Here is a 20,790-nt window from a genome sequence, read left to right as displayed (position 1 = left end):
TGTGGCAGTATACATGTGATGTGTTACAACAGCAAAAGGAACCTGTGACCACTGAAGGTACTCTAGTTTACTTATTAAAGTTTACCATTAGATATCAGTTTAATGTTTTCTCAAAAGTAACCCAAAATCGTATTATGAAATAGTGTCTTGTTTCTCCACTAGGCAGTGCCACATATTCCTCCAAAATCATAACACAACACACACACACATATGTAATACTAACTAATGTAAATCCACCCGATTATGGAGGTTTAAACCTTCGAAACGCGTTGTGGAAAAAATAAAACGGTGACTGGTAAACTTGTTGTTTCATTTAATGTCGGTAACAGTCACGGTAAAGCCTAACCTAAAAATGTTCGCATTTAAAGTCTCTGTTTCCTCAGCATTTTCTGACTTTTGTTATTTAACCGTGGTGGATCTTTTCTGCCCTTAATACACTTCCTCGGCACACATTTCTCCAGAGCACTATTTAACAAACTCTGCCCATAATTCTTCTACATCCACACTATTTGAAATAATGTTGTCCATTTATTGTCTAAGTAGGATGCTAATAACTGCTCATCTATTCTTTCCAGTACAAAATCTCTTGTAGCATTCTTTGTGGGTCTGTTAACTCAAGCAACCAGTATGATGACATCATGATCACTAAATCTGATTACTGTAGTGACACCGTCAATAATGTCAGACCTGTCCATAGCTACAAGGTTGAAAATATTTCCATGGCTTGTTGGATGTCGAACTTACTGCACAAGATAATATTCAGAAAATGTGTTCAGAAGTACTTCAGAAGACTGCCTCTCCATACCACTGCAATGAATCAATAGACTTCTTTGAATGGGCAGTAGATCCACCTCCTTGGTATGGATGCACAAGTACATCCAACCTCCTAGGGGAATCCCATGGCAGCTAGCATGGAGGAAATGGACAGGGACTGCGGATAGGATGCACTTATAGGGAATGTGGATTGGCCATGAGGTGTGCTGAGATAGTCCGCGCAGTTGCGGTAACAATGTGTCCCATGATGCAGTGGTTGATGAACTGCACTGATTCTATATAATGTCTCAATTCAACTTGAATCAGTAATCCCTTCCCTTTCTCCCCTCCTCCACCTTCAATTTACAGAGAATCAATACGTTCCAGTCGCAGCCACATGGAACAGAAAATGGCATATATGCCCAGCTATTTGTAAACTGATTTACTTATCTACAATGTACACATGGTACAAACATGTATGAAATGAAAGGGCAAGAATTATCGTACAGAAATGATGTATCAGATGTTGCAAAAAGGTGCACAGTGCATCAAAACACATGCAGTTTCTCTCTATTGTGTGGCACACATGATGGTCTGAGTTTTGGGCATCTTTAAAGCATTACAGCTTGAAACATATTTGTCTGATATTAATGAGATTTCAATAGATTAAGAAATGGCACCCCAGACCATCACTTCTGGTTGTCAGCCCATATGGCGGGTGACAGGTTGATATCCAGGGCATCTCCAGACACATCTTCATTGGTCATCTGGGCTCAGTTCAAAGCGGGACTCATCCCTGAAGACAATTCTGCTCCTGTCAATGGGATTCTACGCTGAAGGTATGTCTGGACAAATCCCAGACAGCAGTGGGGTACTAACCTGACTGTTGCCTTCCATATGGCCTGACAATGAGGAGTGATAGTGGGATGCCACTATTTTCATAGCAAGACCCCTTTGATTGTCATCCGCAGCACCCTTACAGCACAGTGGTGTGTTACTGATATTCTGTGCCCCATTTTGTTGCCTTTTGTGGCAAGTCATCCTGGGCTTACGTTTCAGCAAGATAATGCCCGCCTGCACAAAGCAAGAGTTTCTACTGTTTGTCTTCATGCTCATCAAACCCTACTTTAACCGGCAGTGTTACCAGATCTATCTCCAGTTGAGGACATTTGGAGCATTATGGGAAGGCTTTCCAACCAGCTTGGGATTTTGATGATCTAGTGTGCCAGTTGGACAGAATTTGGCATGATATCTCTCAGAATGACATCCAACAACTCTATCAATCAATGCCAAACCAAATAACTACTTGCATAAGGGCGGAGGTGGACCAACACACTGTTGACCTGCTCAATTTGTGAAGTTCTTTCTCTTGAATAAATTATCAATTTTTTTATGAAATTGTAAGCAACAACAGAATACATAAATCATTATAATAATGCTTTTAATACTTATCAATACTTACTGTATACAATATACTGTGTATACTGTGTACAATTGAGATTTTCATACCTCATAAATTGGTAAGAGATGGAACAGATCCCCCGTGGTACACAAAAAAGGTCCGAACGCTGTTGCAGAGGCAACGGAAAAAGCATGCAAAGTTCAGAAGAACGCGAAATCCCGAAGATTCGCTAAAATTTACAGACGTGCGAAATTTGACACGGACTTCAATGCGAGATGCGTTTAATAGGTTCCACAACGAAACATTGTCTCGAAATTTGGTAGAAAATCCGAAGAAATTCTGGTCGTATGTAAAGTACACAAGCGGCAAGACGCAGTCAATACCTTCGCTGCGCAGTGCCGATGGTACTGTTATCGACGACTGTGCCGCTAAAGCGGAGTTCTTGAACGCAGTTTTCCGAAATTCCTTCACCAGGGAAGACGAATGGAATATTCCAGAATTTGAAACACGAACATCTGCTAGCATGAGTTTCTTAGAAGTAGATACCTTAGGGGTTGCGAAGCAACTCAAATCGCTTGATACGGGCAAGTCTTCAGGTCCAGATTGTATACCGATTAGGTTCCTTTCAGATTATGCTGATACTATAGCTCCCTACTTAGCACTCATATACAACCGCTCGCTCACCGATAGATCTGTACCTACAGATTGGAAAATTGCGCAGGTCGCACCAGTGTTCAAGAAGGGTAGTAGGAGTAATCCATTTAACTACAGACCTATATCATTGACGTTGGTTTGCAGTAGGGTTTTGGAGCATATACTGTATTCAAACATTATGAATCACCTCGAAGGGAACGATCTATTGACACGTAATCAGCATGGCTTCAGAAAACATCGCTCTTGTGCAACGCAGCTAGCTCTTTATTCGCACGAAGTAATGGCCGCTATCGACAGGGGATCTCAAGTTGATTCCGTATTTCTAGATTTCCGGAAAGCTTTTGACACCGTTCCTCATAAGCGACTTCTAATCAAGCTGCAGAGCTATGGGGTATCATCTCAGTTGTGCGACTGGATTCGTGATTTCCTGTCAGGAAGGTCGCAGTTCATAGTAATAGACGGCAAATCATCTAGTAAAACTGAAGTGATATCAGGTGTTCCCCAGGGAAGCGTCCTGGGACCTCTGCTGTTCCTGATCTATATAAATGACCTGGGTGACAATCTGAGCAGTTCTCTTACACTGTTCGCAGATGATGCTGTAATTTACCGTCTAGTAAGGTCATCCGAAGACCAGTATCAGTTGGAAAGCGATTTAGAAAAGATTGCTGTATGGTGTGTCAGGTGGCAGTTGACGCTAAATAACGAAAAGTGTGAGGTGATCCACATGAGTTTCAAAAGAAATCCGTTGGAATTCGATTACTCGATAAATAGTACAATTCTCAAGGCTGTCAATTCAACTAAGTACCTGGGTGTTAAAATTACGAAAAACTTCAGTTGGAAGGACCACATAGGTAATATTGTCGGGAAGGCGAGCCAAAGGTTGCGTTTCATTGGCAGGACACTAAGCAGTTGCAACAAGTCCACTAAAGAGACAGCTTACACTACACTTGTTCGTCCTCTGTTAGAATATTGCTGCGCGGTGTGGGATCCTTACCAGGTGGGACTGACGGAGGACATCGAAAGGGTGCAAAAAAGGGCAGCTCGTTTTGTATTATCACGTTATAGGGGGAGAGTGTGGCAGATATGATACACGAGTTGGGATGGAAGTCATTACAGCATAGACGTTTTTCGTCGCGGCGAGACCTTTTTACGAAATTTCAGTCACCAACTTTCTCTTCCGAATGCGAAAATATTTTGTTGAGCCCAACCTACATAGGTAGGAATGATCATCAAAATAAAATAAGAGAAATCAGAGCTCGAACAGAAAGGTTTAGGTGTTCGTTTTTCCCGCTCGCTGTTCGGGAGTGGAATAGTAGAGAGATAGTATGATTGTGGTTCGATGAACCCTCTGCCAAGCACTTAAATGTGAATTGCAGAGTAGTCATGTAGATGTAGATGTAGATGTACCATGTATCATCTGGCAGAAAAGGTTCATACTGTATCATCAAATAGCTTCCCCACGAGCCACACGTCATGTGGATACAGTAATGTCTATACCAACTGTACACAATCAATCTGCCCATATAGTGTATTCTTAACAATTAAAATCAACACCTCAAAAATTACCTTTTGTATACAATTGACACAGCTGGTCAAAATCTTTTTGAATTATTTAATTTTATACGACATTATGCTAAGCACATCAGTTAATCAACAATTATTTGAACCTTTACAGTAATAATTGACAATATCAGTCAAAGTCTTATCTATCATAAATTATTTTTTTCCTTTATATTCACCACTGAACACCTATGGGCTTCAGGATTTTTTTTTAGATGCTTAGGTCTACTTCATTTAATACCAACAATTCCAATTAGAGCCCATTAATAATTACATATCTTATGAGTCAGGGACTGGAAACAGCCTTGCTGCAGTGGATACACTTGTTCCCATGAGATCACCGAAGTTAAGTGCTGTTGGGCGTGGTCGGCACTTGGATGGGTGACCGTTCAGGCCGCCATGCGCTGTTGCCATTTTTCGGGGTGCACTCAGACATGTGATGCCAATTGAGAAGCTACTCGACTGAATAGTAGCGGCTTCGGTCAAGAATATCATCAAAACGACCGGGAGAACGGTGTGCTGACCCCACGCCCCTCCTATCCGCATCCTCCCCTGAGGATGACACGGCAGTCAGATGGTCCCAGTAGGCCACTCGTGGCCTGAAGATGGAGTGCTTTATGAGTCAGGAACCATTACCAGTAATAGATGTGTGTCTCTCAACTATCTCATACATAATTTATATTATATTATATCAGACACTAGAATAGGTAATAGGGTAAAGTATTAGTATAATACCTCTTCATATTTGTTCTTCAAGACATGAGAACTGATGCTATCACTGTTACGCAATATTATCATCATTAATCTCTCTTATTTTTAGTTGTCCAGTTGTGTTGTAGTCTCTCCCATGGGTAACACAAAGCCCTTCATTATCTGTTCAATAAGCCCTTGTTAGTCCTGTTTGGTAGAGGTTCCACACACTTGAGCAATATTCTAGGATGTGTCACACAAATGATTTGTGTGCAGTCTCCTTTGTAGACTGATTGCATGTCTCTAGTATTCTGCAAATTTATCAGTCTGTGAACTGCTTTTTCTATGACAGACTGTCTGATAATTCTGTTTCATAGCCCTACAAATCGTTACACGCATGAATTTCATGAGTCGACTGATTACAACTGCAGCTCATTGATATTATAGTCATAGGATACTAAGCTTCTTTTTTTCCATTTGGGCAGTGCTCAACATTTAAAGCAAGTTGCGCCACTTTGAAATCTTATCAAGAGCTGACTAAATATTTGGACAGCTTTTTTCATACAGTATTTGATAATAGATAACTGCATCATTCACAGAAAGGTTGAGCTTACTATTACTATTGTCTGCAAGATCATTGATACAGTACTTGAACAGGGTCACTCACAACACCCTTGCCTGGGACACATGAATTTATGTCAATGGCTCTCCATCTGAGATACCATGCTCCATTCACCCTACAAAAAATTCTCAGCCCAGTCATAAATACCCTTGTAAATTTGATAATAAACATAGATATGGTACTGATTCAAACAATTCTCGGAAATCGAGAAATACTGCATCGACCTGCCTGCCTTGATCCATAGCTTTCAGTATATCGTGTGAGACTTGTGCAAGTTGGGTTTCAAATGATTTATGTTTTCGGTATCTTGCTGATTCTCTTGGAGGAGGTCATTCTGTTAGAGATATTTTGTTATGTTTGAGCTCAGAGTATATTTCAAGATTCAACAACAACAACAACTGAGAGGAAATCAAACCCTAATCTTCTTTCCATTCTGTGAAGATGGGTTGCAAGCAGTGGTACACATATTGGAGGTGATAGTTTCTTTACCCCATAGCTTACAGTTTAGATAACATATTGGTTCAGTGTCCAACATTGAACTGGTAAGCAGTTTTCTGTACTGTGGCAACTGTGTCTGCTGTTACAATTTGTGATAGTTGATGGCACCCCTGTCACAATTTCCTGTTACCTACAGCAATTGACGTGTAGGTGTTGGTTTATTCCTAAATTGACTAAAAAATGGAGTATTTTATATGTTGAGCATGTGCAACATGGGCATAATCAGATCCAGTTCACCACCAGCAATGATGGGTGAAGCTTTGATTATACCAGCCACTCGTTATGGTGAAATGTCAGTAAAACCATTAGACGTACGTCGACTGAAGAACCCGAGACAAAAGCCAACAGACTGTTTGTCAATAAGTGGCCACAAAAGCCTTAACAATTTTGTATGATCAGATTTATTGGTGTTGCTTGTCATGCCCATACTGTGGTCGACAGTCATGCAGGTGACCAGCAAAAGGTCTGACGACACCTGTTGTGACAGTCTTTTTTCTCCAACACAACAGCTATTTCTCAAAGAGTTGTTCATTAGTGTATTATTATTATTATTATTATTATTATTATTATTATTATTATTATTATGAAGATACTGATGTTTAATACTTATTTATATCAAGCAGTGTTAAACTTGTAAGTACACTTACTTCTTCATTGAAAATGCTGTCAAGTTCAATGTGTTGTTAGAGCTTAGAATTCCCATGGCTTTTTCATCCTTCCCTCATCTATATACCTAATTTCCACCAGTTTAAAATAAGCTAAGCATTGAATAAAGTATCTATGTTTAGTATTGAGTTTTTGGAGAAAAACAGTTGTAAGCTTACTTGAATAAAGAACTTGTGGTAACTGAATGTTGAGTGATTTTTTTGTAATGAAAACTGCAGCACTTTTTGATAGGACGTTCTCTTTCTAATAAGATTTTTTGGTGTATTAAATCACCCTCATTGTGATACTCCTTGCATTCAATACAATGTGTTTTGTACTATTGAGGATGCTTATTTGACAGATCTTTGAAAGTTTTAGATTGTGGAATTCAGTTACAGTAAATGCACTACATTGTTCATTCAGCCACCATCCACAATGACAACTGCACAATTCAGCCATTCTGCCATGTAGTGATGTAACAATTTCTCTGTTGTTACTTTTACAAAGCATGCAATAAATTTCTTTCTTATAGTAGTTGTTTTGTGTGCTCTTTCATTCAGAGAGTGAAGACACAGTAATTGCACAAAGCAGTCATTGTAGATACGTGAAAGACTTTTACTTAAGGTAAAAATGTGAACTCAAAATAAGGATGTGTATGCGAAATAGACTTAGCACTCAACACAGAGGTTTAGCACTCAACACACAGAGGAGGCATTGAACAGTGGACAGAGGTTTCACACTCAACACACAGAGGAGGCACTGAACAGTGGACAGAGGTTTAGATCCTTCTTGTTTCTTATTTGTGTCTTGCTAGCGGTAAATTTGTTTTTGCAGTAATGCTAGTAGTAATGTATTTGTACTTACTATGTAGAGGAATTTCTGTCATAAATATTTCATATGTGATTGCAGCACACATTATTAAAAATGCTTGCATAAAACTTGTCAGAGATATTGGTAACTGTGGTGTAAGTGAGAGGTACTAAAACAGAAGAGGAAAAAAAGTACATTCTCCTGTGGTTGAACTTTAAACTCATTACCTTGGCAGTAGGCAAGATGAACAGGATATATCAACACATTCTTCTTTTACCATTTTATATTTCCTATTGCTATTTCCTTCCAATGATAGAGATATGTTTACTATTACTGTGTCAGTGATTCAGTAGTAAGCACCTCTTCTGTGTCTCACATACCATCAATCTCTATATTTGACTTTTGATTTTTGCTTTAGGAAATATTTCTTTGTGTATTGCACAAGTCTAGATTATCTCTTCATTTTTCTTTTCTCATTTCAGGTCCCCCAAAACACGAATGTACCAAAATCTCCATGGCCTGCCATGCTTAAGTAATAATGAGTGGCTTCTGCACAAATCAAGACAGTATCGTCAAGTTTCTCATTCCGGAATGGAGAGCACAGTAATTTGAAGATATATATATTGTAATATATTTTATTACCACTTGCAGCTTTGAACACAATGACAGCATATGGCTTCATAATGTTTGGCAGCTTATTTGACTTTTGTAACTTCTGTCAAAGTGTAGAGATCCTCAGGACAGTGAGATGCAAAAATACATGCTAGGAACCCCCCCCCAGCAAAGCTGTCACATTAGGCCTTGTATTGCTAAGATTTGAAAATGCTGCATCCCAAAGGTCATAACACCTGAAGGCTAGCTGAAGCTGTTGGTCACAATTACTTGAGAACCACAGAATAATAAAAATGTAATGACAGTTGTATCACACAATGTGGTAGTGACATAATGATAAATCAAAGTTGAGAATGCACAAATAAGGGTTTTCTCTTTGGGGGTTACACTGTGTTCCTAAAGTAGACTTGAAGATAGATTTGGAAATTAATCATGTTCTTTCAGGATTAATACAGTAAGTTTCCCATTAATGCAACTATTCATCGAATTTTGCGATGGGACTCAAGCACTAAGGCCGAATCGTTTACTGAAGTAGTAGTGCATTGTATTCAAAATTCTCTCTTGGCTCTCCAATAATATCAACATTATTCCTGATGCTACACATTATTAATATCCTGTCATTATGTTGCATGCTGGTAATTCATAGACAGTTTGAACATACTGATCTGCTCCTATTACTGGACTTATGTAACATGAATGAATTGTTATTTGAACCAGTTGACATTCACTCTAATCATATTTAAAACAATTGCACCAATTTTGTATGTAAATGATGTACACGTTCCTGCATATTATACTGAGGTAACTATCTCTTCCCCTTATAAACTAGTTTTGTAAAATGTTTGTCTTGCTGTACATTTCAGCCTTTATGTATTAGGCATATCCTGAACTTTGTGCTTCCTGTCAGAAGGGCAAGTAACTTTTATGTAATGTAAATATTTTTCTCATATTCACTGTAAACAAATTTATACTATGACACATTTTGAATTGGTCATTCATCAAGTAACTTTATTCACTATTGCACACTGCCTCATCAATACTGCTTTAAGAATGTAACTTTTGTGTTTATAATGTTTTTATTTTTCTTTTTATACTGGAAATATAAAAGTATTGTAGAATGTAAGGAGATATTTGCTTCAGCTTTAACATTACTTTAGTTAAATTTTAAGACTTTAATTATATTTTAAGTTTTGTGAAAATATTTTAGACCTCTTGTTTGTATTTAGTCAGCAGTATGTTATTTTAAATAATTGCTAAGTGATGTACAAGTTTCTCATAGATGAACATTTTTTTAAAAAAATCAGTTGGGTCTTAAACAGATAATAAGAGTTGTCTTGCTTCAGTTTAGTCATGAAAGAATTCCATCTATAGATGCAGATTCCAGCAGATACAAGTTACCCTTTCTAGGAACTGTTCTTTGTTTACTCAAGAAAACAAATTGAGAAAAATATAATTTTGTACTATAAAGATAACTATGTTAGTAAGCTTAACATTTCCTAAATATTTGATGGTATAACCTTTATTCTCTTATAACTTCATCAATTATTCCAACATTTTGTCAGTGTAATGCCTTTTGACTCAATTTTTAGTGTTGTCACAGAAATTTTTTACCTTTAAATGTCAGACCATTTTCAGTAGTAACCTGCTGTTTTTAACATTTGCATGATTATGACAAGTGCTGCTGCACATCTCTCTCTCTCTCTCTCTCTCTCTCTCTCTCTCTCTCTCTCTCTCTCTCTCTCTCTGTGTGTGTGTGTGTGTGTGTGTGTGTGTGTGTGTGTGTGTGTGTGTGGGTGTGCGCGCGCGCGCGCACACGAATGAATGCACGCTTACGTTTTCTTTACTGCTTTTATTGTTTATTAACTGTATTTTGCTACATCCAGCCTCCTTAACTGTACCAGCTTCTCTTTTTCAGTTGATAATCAAGCAGGTGGTCAATATTTTATAGAATTGTGAAGAGAAAAACACGGGGATGATTTGAATGTTATTAGAAATTTCACATACAGATTGTGCACATTACTCAATAGGTCCTCTCATTCCTTCCTTTTCTGCAAATAAGTAATGTAATTTTTCATTATCATGCACAAATATCCAGACTTAGTGTACCACAGTGCTCTGTAGTTATCATTTTTTAAATAGTTGTTGGCTGTAACTAAAAGTCAAGACCTTCTTAGCATTTAGAAAATAGAAAGTTTACAAGTTACTCCAATGCAGTAGGTGGAGTGAGCATTGGCTGGTGCATGTGTGAATCTGTATTTGATATTTATATGTGATGCATTGTAAACAGTCTGGAATCTCAGAATTTAGTGAATTCCTGCAAACGATAGATGTGGCATGTCTACAGTAAGTTACATCTGGTCTCCTCAGATATCTGAAAATTTTATCTATTAGTTTTAGCAAGTTGTTATTTATTCAGTAAGTACATTACATATCATAATAGAGGAAAGTACTTCAGGAACATGAAAAATACACATCAACCTATCACCAAATCAAAGTAGGGACACAAAGCAGTTAAGGACAGTAAACTTCCTTTATGGGATGTTAAATGTCAGGCGTGTAAAATTCCCGATGTTCTATATAAACTGTTTCACTACCAGCATTTGTAACAACGTAAATTTCATAAGAACATTTTAGGACGATCTTCATCGTATATGTACAGTATAACAAATAAATGCACCAGAAGATCAGGTAGCTACTGTTCAATAATGAGGAACAGTGCAGATATTAATCATTGGACCGTGACAAATGGAACTTGTCAGTCAGTGGAGTCTTGCATGCAATTTGAATCCCTCTCATACAAACAGTAAATATACAGAATGAAACTTGCACAAAATAGAGAAGAACAAAACTTTGCTAATCAGTTTAAAATGTGGTAGCTTACTAAGAACCAGACACAGGGTAAGGTTTGGACAGAAGGGGTAGGGGACACACTCCATTGCCTGCTGAGACTTGTAGGATTGCTACCTACCGTGTAGAAGATATGTCAAGTTGCAGACAGGCACAATTAAATGATGCTTACATAAAGCTTTCGGCCACAGCCTTCATCAGTAAATGAGACATACACCATTCGCACACACTAGCAAGCATACCTCATGCACAAATGACTGCCAGCTCAGTCTTTTGTTGTCTTGCAGAATAGGGCAACAACTATCCAAGAACAACCAGACTGTTGTCTTTTCCTTGCAGCTTCACCTGTGCATGCATTCAAGACATATTGATGAACATACATCCTCCTCTTCTTCTCTGTGTCCATAATTATTTTGTTTCTAAAATATACAGTAATGATGAATATGTGATGATAGATTTGTGTAGTATGTTTTGTATTGATTTTTGTGTTTACCACAGTTCAGTTTTCTATGGCCTTCAGTACTGATCTTCAACAGTGTAGTGGGATACTCATTCTCTGAAGCCAATTGTGTAAATATTTTATCTTTCAGTGGATGGAAAAAATGTATTCAATGATGTCCTACAAGCAACAAAACTGATCAATGAAAATTTTCCATTTCATACAATATGTCCAAGAGTAGTAAATATAATTCTGTAACTGAAACAGTTGTATGAAAAAAAAAACTCAACCATTCACTACATAGCTGAACACGGTACCGTGCACTCGTGTGTGTGTGTGTGTGTGTGTGTGTGTGTGTGTGTGTGTGTGAACATAACGTTAACTGTGGGAATGTGTTTAGTGCCAAACTGCTAGTCAGCACTACCTCTGTAAGGGGAATGTTTCAGCTACAGAATTAAATTAACCCTGTTTTACACAGTTGTCAACAAAGTAATTCACAGTGCTACAAATTATTGCTTTCCACGATGTAACCATGTGATTATAAAGTTTGATCTATCATTTAAGTGCAGAAGAAGAGAATCCAGTTTGTTAAAACATTAATGTTCAAGAAACAGAGCATTATTTGAAATCTCATTAACAGTTACTGCAAAAATCATATTTTTAATTATAAAACAGTGGGAAGTCCAGTTTGGAGTATCATCACTTAATGAAAAGCATAGACTGTGAAGATGACACATTGAGTTGCAGACAAGCACAATGAAAAGTCTGTTATACACTGAGCTTTCGGCCAAAGCATTCAGAAAAGAATGAAAAACTCACATTCACACAAACAGGCGCACCTCACAAACATGGGCACCATCTCCGCTGCTTTGACCACACTACAGCTGTTTCACTTAATGAAAGCAGCAATCTGTAGTTGGGCAGTTAAGGAGGAGAGGTAGCAGGGTATAGGTAGGGGGTGAGAAGAGCGCTGCTTGGCAGAGCATGCGGGCACTAGAAGGCAGCAGGAAAAGTGTGGGAGGTGCAGCATCGGGAGCTTGTAGGGGGGGGGGGGGGGGGGAAGTGGAAGAGGAGAGGATAGGGGCAGAGGGGGAAGAAGACTGGTGGGTGCATTGGCAGAGAGAAGCACACAGTGAGGTTGAGGGGATGTGAATTGGGAGAAGGTGATTGGACAAAGGGGACGGAAATTGCTGGATGGAGTGTGTGGTGACAGTAGTTAATCGTAGGTTGAGGCCAGGATAATTTTGGGAGCAGGAACTGTGTTGTAAGGATAAATTCCATCTGCACAGTTCAGAAAAGATGGTGGTGGATAGGAGGATGCAGATGGCCCAAGGTGTCAAGCAGCCATTGAAATCAAGCGGTGTCAAACAGGCATTTGAAGCAGGAACATTATGTTCAGCTGCAGTTGTCTCTCAGGATGATCGACTGTGCTGTTAGGCACAGTTTGGAGGCAGCAACCATTGTCCATCAGTATGAATAACAGTGCCAAACTGTGGCCAAGAGCAAGTGGCACAACATGCAGCTGAACATAACATGCTTGATTTCAATGGCTGCTTGAGAACCTGGGCCATCTGGATCCTCCCCTCCATCACCAGGTTTTCTGAAGTGGACACTTGGGAATTATCCGTACAATTATTTCACAACTCTAGAAATTATCATGGACTCAACCTATGATAACATACGGTCTCCAACCCTCCACCCAACAGTTTCTGCCCCCTATCAGCTCCAACCAACTCATATTCCCCCTTCATTGCACGCCACTGCCTGTTCCCCCATCAGTCTTTTTCACTTTTTGCTCCTGTTCTTTCCTGCTCCCATTCCCAGCCCGATTCCCCACAGCCTCCCAACACTGCATCTGCAAGTCTTCTCCTACCACCTTCTAGACCGTGCATGCTCCGTAGATAACACACTTTTCTCTTCCCACCTGTCCCCTGTGCAATAGCACCCTCAGGAATCTTTCCTGCCCCACTCAAGACTGCTGCTTTCATTCAACACAACAGATGCAGTTGGGCCAGAGTGATTGGAAATAATGCTCATGTGTGTGTTAGGTGTGCCTGCTTGTGTGAATGTGTTTGCGTTTTCCTTTCATTCCTGAAATATGCTCTGGAGGATGTTCAGTGTGTAACAGTCTTTTGTTATTCCTGTCTGCAACTCAATGTTTCATGTTAGTGGTGAATTGCAATCGGCCTTTGTTGAAATTTTTATTTGTGGTTGAACTCACTTTGTTTACTATTAGCTAATTTCATACATGTAATTTTTAAGTTCTGGTAAGATATTAAATGCCCACAAGCAACATGTATGCAAGTCCAAGTAATCTCTCTCTCTCTCTCTCTCTCTCTCTCTCTCTCTCTCTCTCTCTCTCTCTCTCTCTCTCTCTCTCTCTCTCACCCCCCCCCCCCCCTTTTTCCCTTCCATACGCCAGGGGAAGCTACTCTTCAAAGAATGATATATATTCATTAGTGAGAAGGGAAATAATTTCAACAAACATAAAGGGGGGTTATATATGAAACAGGACTCTTCGTATTCTTAGATTTTATTTATTCACTTGGCACAGCCCGACAGAGGATGGGTAGAATGAATATTGATTTAGTTCCTGAGGGTTGCTTTCAGTCTGCAAAGAATAGTTTTATTACTCATGAGGAGTTGGTCTCTATAGCTTAGTTCATTGATAATTTTTAACTACCTGTCTCAATTGTTTGAAATGTGTAGTTGTGAAGTCTCACGTCCATTACTTTAAAGTGTCAGTTTTATTTAATTCATTTTAATATTCAGTAATGTTTCTGATAAGTTCTATAGAAATGTTCCTGTAGAAGAAAGGGTATTTTGAAGTTCCATGACAGACTTGTATTTTAGAGTTTCAAAGTACATTATGTAATTACTTTCAGCAAAGCTATGCATATAAGCCATAAAATACTTTATACTAACTCAGTTACTATATATTGTCTGTATTCTTCTCTGACTCACATTTAATATGTATTTAATGTTATTTACTGTTGTGAAAAAAATAATGCTCTTAACTGCTCCTTCAAGCTTAATATTTTAATTTATAGACAAAGTGAATGCACCGATTAGAGCTCTTACAGTAACTTTTTGTAGATATTTTGTATTTCACATGAGCTTGACAATATGTACTTTAATTATACAGCATCTTTGCACAATTTTTAACATGTATGCAAAGGTAAATTAGGATGCATATTAAAAATAATACTGGATACAAATAAAAATAACCAATCTGATGAAGTTCTACTTAAAAACTCGTATTTAGGAGACAGTAATACTTAATTTCTGCTGCAAGTGAATTTGTGCTCCAAGTGAATGATAGAGATTATTGCCTGCAATGTAAACATAGTTTTTATGACTATTACACAGTGTTATTCACCATTTTCATCCACTCAGTAAAACAACAGTTAAAGTTAAAACCTAAAATATGTTGTTTAACACAAAGGAAAATGTGATAACGGTGCTTGAAAAATTTTCCTTTTGTTACATTAAATAGTTCTATTTCTGGTGGTTAATTTTTTGTAATTTTAATCATGATGTAAATATTTAATATTGAATCAAACTGGGCTTTGAATTTAAAGAACTCGAAAGGGCTGCCTGACTGTGTTGATATTTCCAATGAAATAATATTTTTTTAATAAAACTTTCTTTCTGATATGGTTGTGAATAAGGATAAAGAGGTTGTGCCATAATCAAATGGATGTGCTATGCTGAGTTGTTTCCAGTTGTGGCACCGTATTTTTATATTTGTTTTATACATAAAAAAGAAAATACTTAATTTCTCTGGAGCAACCACACAAAATTCTTGATTCATGGCAATATTCCCATGTAATAAATGCAATTGGCAGATGAAAAACCTTATATTTTGTGCTTCTCAATTTTGGTTGTGTATTGACAGTTGTTATTTGAACTCACAGTATAATTGTTGCTTAATTTTATTTCAGTAACAGTGACATTTATTGTACATATGAATATCATGTTTTGAATATCAGTATATTAAAAAAATATTTTAGTGAATTTGTGTTGATTTTTATCGGTTTCCTTCCAGTTACTCACATGATGAGAAACTCCAATTGCACTTACATTTAATTTGCACAATGTACTTGTAATGTTATTTGTTACATTTTCCCCCTTACATTGGTTCAATTTTGTAGTGTAGATTGCTTATCTCTTCCATCCTCTGTATTTTGCGATTTTTTTAAAAAAAAGTAAAATGAAAATCAGGCATATGAATTTCCACAAAGTCATTAACATAATTTGCCTCCTATATATCTATAGTGTCTCAAATCAAAATGGCACAGTATTAAGCTGAACATTGTTCTGCAATGTAAAGTAGTAATGAATCATCTAATGAAGTAAAGAGGGATTGCACTAATGTAGGTAACAGTAGTGAGTAGAGACTGTAACAGACCACTTCGTTTGAGGAGTTTGATGGACTACAGGCGTAAGTGCTGATTCAGTTCCTCCGTGTTTGAGTTACTCGTCTTGAAAATTTCACCTTGATATCTTTCATTCAGGCTGATAAATCACTTTGAGAAGGTGGTGCAAGACATTAAATGTCAGCTTGTGTGCAGACAATTTGTTACCGATTGCTACAGTTTGCTGGTAGTGAAAGTATTGCTGCAAATTGTGTTAGAAAGAGAGTGAAGTAAGTGAAAAAAAAAAAAATATCCTGATATTCGTTGCTGTCAAAGAGAGTGTAGTACAGGAGTAGTTTCTGATGTCCAGGAAACTGTTTCATTACTCATGAGGACTTGGTCTCTATAGCTTAGTTCATTGATAATTTTTAACTACCTGTCTCAGTTGTTATATTTCAAGTGGTAAAGCCCAACGGGACACATTTCTACCAAAAAAGAAGAGATAGTTAAGGCACCCAGTGCACTAACGGAGAAAATATGGGGGTTCATTCATTGCTTGACTAGGGTTGTAAACTTTCTTATGTGCAGACACTTTTTTTAAACTGTACTGAACCTATCAGAAAAGTCTTTAAGAACTGTCCAGCAGAAGGTTGTACAAGGAGAGGAAAGAAGGTATGAAAATAGGCCCCATAAAATAAAAGATAATAATTGGGAGTTTATAGACGGGTCCTTATTGAACATTCCTCAGCCAGATTCACGTTGTTATGCATCTAAATCACAATTTGAATGTCAACTTATTGTTTTCACTCTTTGAAGAGTTCTACCAGTTAAGTATGAATAAAAGATGAATATGAAATACCCTGCATATCTGAAGTTTTTGAAAACATAGAATTATGAATTCAAGCGACCAGGCTCTGACGCGAATTTTGCTGTGAAGTGACTACAAGGCTTAATTTGGTAGAAAATAATGAATTTAAAGATAAGTTACAGTTTCAGAAAAGATTGCTGAGGCTTATTGAAAAGAAAAAGGATATCATTGGCCGGTATTAAATAGTCGATGGTTTTCTATGTTTGAAGTTTGATTAGGCCCAAAACCTGCCATTACCACAACTTGTGATTAACACAAAGTTCTGTAAAAGACTCCTTTGATTGTAGATTTTCGGTATATGTTGTCATAACGAATGTTCAAATGCTTTGTTCTATTTCATGGGATTTGAGGCTAAAAAGGCTCCTAACTCTGATTATTCCTCCATAACTTCATATTCAAGAGTGACTTAATGTTGAGAAAATAATTCTCTCTCTTCGTGGAGCAGGACACCAACACAAAAATTTTGTTGTGACTGTCTTCTGCACTTGGTTAGTAGAGACTGAAAAGTATTACAGTAAAACACATATTCATAGCACGTGGCCACTTATAGTCAGTGTGACAAATTTCGGCTTTTATGGAAAAAAGTTAAAGAAAATAGAGAACGTCTATGCGCAAGAAGTTCTTCAGCAGTGCAGGGAGAAATCTCAACTAGTCCAAGTATGTGTTGGAAGTGTGATTATTAAAGACTGCAAGACAAATTTAATGGACTTTTTCTTTCCAAAGCTAAAGGAGAAATATCCCTTTCAACTCCAGTCTTACGTAAGAATGCAGTTTGGTAGAGATGGTAAAATTGGTGCATCAAACACATATTTCAAGATTTTCAGGCCATTTTTATTCACAAAGAAATCAGACATCTGCCTAAAGACATTTCTTTCTTTGGAAAAAATGAGAAACCATCTATAGCAGCAGCAAAGTTGAAAGACATTCAGAACCTATTGTGTTTTCTTCCTAATACAGTTGAAGCCAGGTATGAAGGACTTATAGAGTCTATAAATGCTAACCAAACAGCTGATTCTGATGACTGAGGTATATGTCCTGGAGTGGAAACAAAAAGAGGAATAAACTTATGTGATGTGGGAAGAAAACTGTACAGTTTATTTGTAGTGTGATATATTATGTATTTTATAATCCTTAAGTAATTTCTAGTTCAGATAATACAGGGGGTATCAAGGAAAACCATCCAATTTTTAAAATAATTATGAATACTATGTTATTTGTGATATGTGCACGAACAACATACTGTTGAAAAAAGCAAACTCTTCAGTTTTGCATGGTTCCTGGTAGGTAGGAGCAGTGTGCGCCCACTTCAGTTCTAGTAACAATGGTGTCAGGACAACAGAAAGCATTTTGTGTTTTACATTTTGCGCCGTGCAAGTCAGTAATAATTGTTCAGCATGACTTTCATACTAGGTAATTTGTAATTTATTTGCATGAAACATGCATAGCAGTTGGTAGTACAATACAACAGTATACAATCTAATTTTACTTTATAATAGGAACTTGAGAATGTAGTCCAAATTATTTGTCGTAATAATACTTTACATTTTAGTTTCTACAGTAGGCCACTGAAGCACTGCTCAATTAGCCACGATTTTAGATGTTGTTTGAATATCTCTCCAGTTATTACCTTCAGTTCATTTGGCAGTGCGTTGAATTATTTTGCTCCATTAATATATGGACTGTTTGCTGTTTTTTTCAGTCTTCTTTGTATCATATGGTAATTTTGTACTTGTTTGGTATTGTTATCATGAATTTCTGCATTACAATATATATATTTCTTATCTTCTACAGTTAATACTATTGTTTCAAACATATACATATAATAGATAGAATTTTAAATTCTATAAACAATCCCTTACATAATGATCTAGCATCTTTTTTGCCTAATATTCTCAAGGCTCTTTTCTGGAGTTAAAATACTCGGTCTACATGAGTTTTGGAAGCCCCTCCCCACAATGAAAGACCATATGCTAGAAATGGATGTATTAAACCAAAACACATCATCCTCATTGTTTGGGTATTGACGTATGGAGCTATTCTTCTTAAATCATATAGGCTATATGACAGCCTTGCACAAACGAGGGCTATCCACAAAGTACATTACATTTTGGAATTATAAATAAATAAAGTGTTGGAAATTTTTTTGATTATATACAGATGAAAGCCACTTTTAAATACTACTTTTCTGTATAGTTGCCATTTAAATTAAGGCACTTATCGTAGCAATGGACGAGCTTGGAAATGCCTTCGTCATAAAATTAGGCCGCCTGCGCCTTCAACCACGTGGTTACCTCTTCTTGAAGCTGTGCGTCGTCATCAAAACGCTGCATAGCCAACCACTTCTTCATTGCTGGGAATAAGTGGAAGTCGCTCGGTGCCAGGTCGGGACTGTACGGTGGATAAGGAAACAACTCCCAATTAAAAGATTCAAGAACTTCACGAGTGGCATTTGCCACGTGGGCCTGGGTGTTGTCGTGAATCAGGAAGATCTTTGAGCCCAACTTTCCCCTGCGCTTGTTTTGTATTGCTCTTCTGAGGTTGTGCAGAGTTTGGCAATACCTTTGAGAGTTTATTGTAGTGCCTCTTTCCAGGAAATCCACAAAAATCATACCTTTTCTGTCCCAAAAGAGGTAACCACGTGGTTGAAGGCGCAGTCAGCCGAATTTTATGACGAAGGAATTTCCAAGCTCGTCCATCGCTACTATAAGTGCCTTAATTTAAATGGCAACTATGTAGAAAAGTAGTATTTAAGTGTGGCTTTCATCTGTATATAATAAAAAAAATTCCAATACTTTATTTATTGTTAATTCAAAAAGTAATGTACTTTGTGGGTAGCCCTCGTAGATTGTGGTTGTCCATTGTTTTAGGAACCTATGACCTCAGTAGTTTGGTCCCATAGTCCTTATGACAAATCCATTCTTGGTCTTGAATGTTGCTAAGATCCATTCCAAACTGCAGTTAGTGAGCATATTCTTTAGGAGCGTTGTGAGTTGAAGGAATGGAATCACTTTCTTCAGTTTCAGAATAAGTCTTCTGGTGGTTCCAGAAGTGCCACGGGCCGCAGAAGGCGGTCCGGACGGGCGATGTGAGCTGCTGCTGGCATATGCCGGTGCGTGGCACTCGCACTCTGTGAGCCAGCAGGTTGTGCACGCGAGCCGCCTTTTTGTGCCGGACCGCGGTGGCAGGAGCGCGTGAGTTCCAGGTAGGCGGCGGGGTGACGAACACTGGGCACGCGGCGTGGTGGCTGAGGCTGCGGCCGCAGCTGGCAGCTACAAGGCTGCTTCAGCGCTCGCTATCATCTGTCACCAGAGCGAAAGGAGTCGACGGGAGACCCGGGGCGCTCAACGCAAACAATAAATCGAGTTCAGAAACTTCCTGCGAGTTTTTAATTGTGTGCCAGACTGGGGCGTGAACCAGCAACCTTTGCCTTTCGCGAACAAGTGCCAGCAACTTTCGACATCTACATCTACATTGAAACGTCCCCTTAAAAAAAATTAATGTATTACTCTTCTGGTAAACCCCTTACGTTATTTGATTTTCAAACAGCTGAGCAGAACTGATGGTACTCAGACATTTCGCTCTTTACCTATTCTGATCAACACCAAACTGACACACAGTATTTTTAGCACAACACAATCTGACTTTCAATAATCCCTACAAAAGAATGGCCCTGACTAACATTAACCTATACCTTTCAGAAATCACTTACCTCACAAAAATCTTCGTTATTTGAACTACTGCAATACAGTGAGTGCCACTACTGCCAGCTAAATAAAAGATTCAAACTACTGAATGCACTAACTACTGATAGGCATAGTTAGCAAATGAAAGATTCTTATAGAGAAGAAGCAATGTGCCTTAATAGTGTTCAAAAGTCATTATATATATATATATATTGGAGGTGAGCTGCCAGCAGTGGTGGATGTGGGGAGAGAGATGGCGGAATTTTGAGAGCACACGCCCATCAAAAAGAGTAAATTTGTAATATTGGATACCATGGACTGATATATCAACCTTTATTTGTAGAGCTTA

At 38.0% G+C, this 20,790-nt stretch overlaps 1 protein-coding gene across 1 annotated transcript in view; it reads left to right on the top strand.

The window, feature by feature from the left end:
• Positions 1–20,132, top strand: part of LOC126273161 (solute carrier family 2, facilitated glucose transporter member 10-like) — a 79,867-nt gene extending 59,735 nt beyond the window's left edge. Inside the window, exons 7-8 of the mRNA XM_049976630.1 lie at positions 8,117–8,237; positions 19,805–20,132. Of these exons, the coding sequence (XP_049832587.1) occupies positions 8,117–8,237; positions 19,805–19,891 (208 nt within the window). The 3' untranslated portion in view covers positions 19,892–20,132. The remainder of the gene's footprint in view (positions 1–8,116; positions 8,238–19,804) is intronic.
• The last annotated feature ends 658 nt before the right edge of the window (positions 20,133–20,790 follow it).

Source organism: Schistocerca gregaria, chromosome 5 (genome assembly GCF_023897955.1).
Source record: "Schistocerca gregaria isolate iqSchGreg1 chromosome 5, iqSchGreg1.2, whole genome shotgun sequence".
In the NCBI taxonomy this organism is placed as follows: Eukaryota; Metazoa; Arthropoda; class Insecta; order Orthoptera; family Acrididae; genus Schistocerca; species Schistocerca gregaria.
This window is presented reverse-complemented; position numbering and strand designations above follow the sequence as displayed.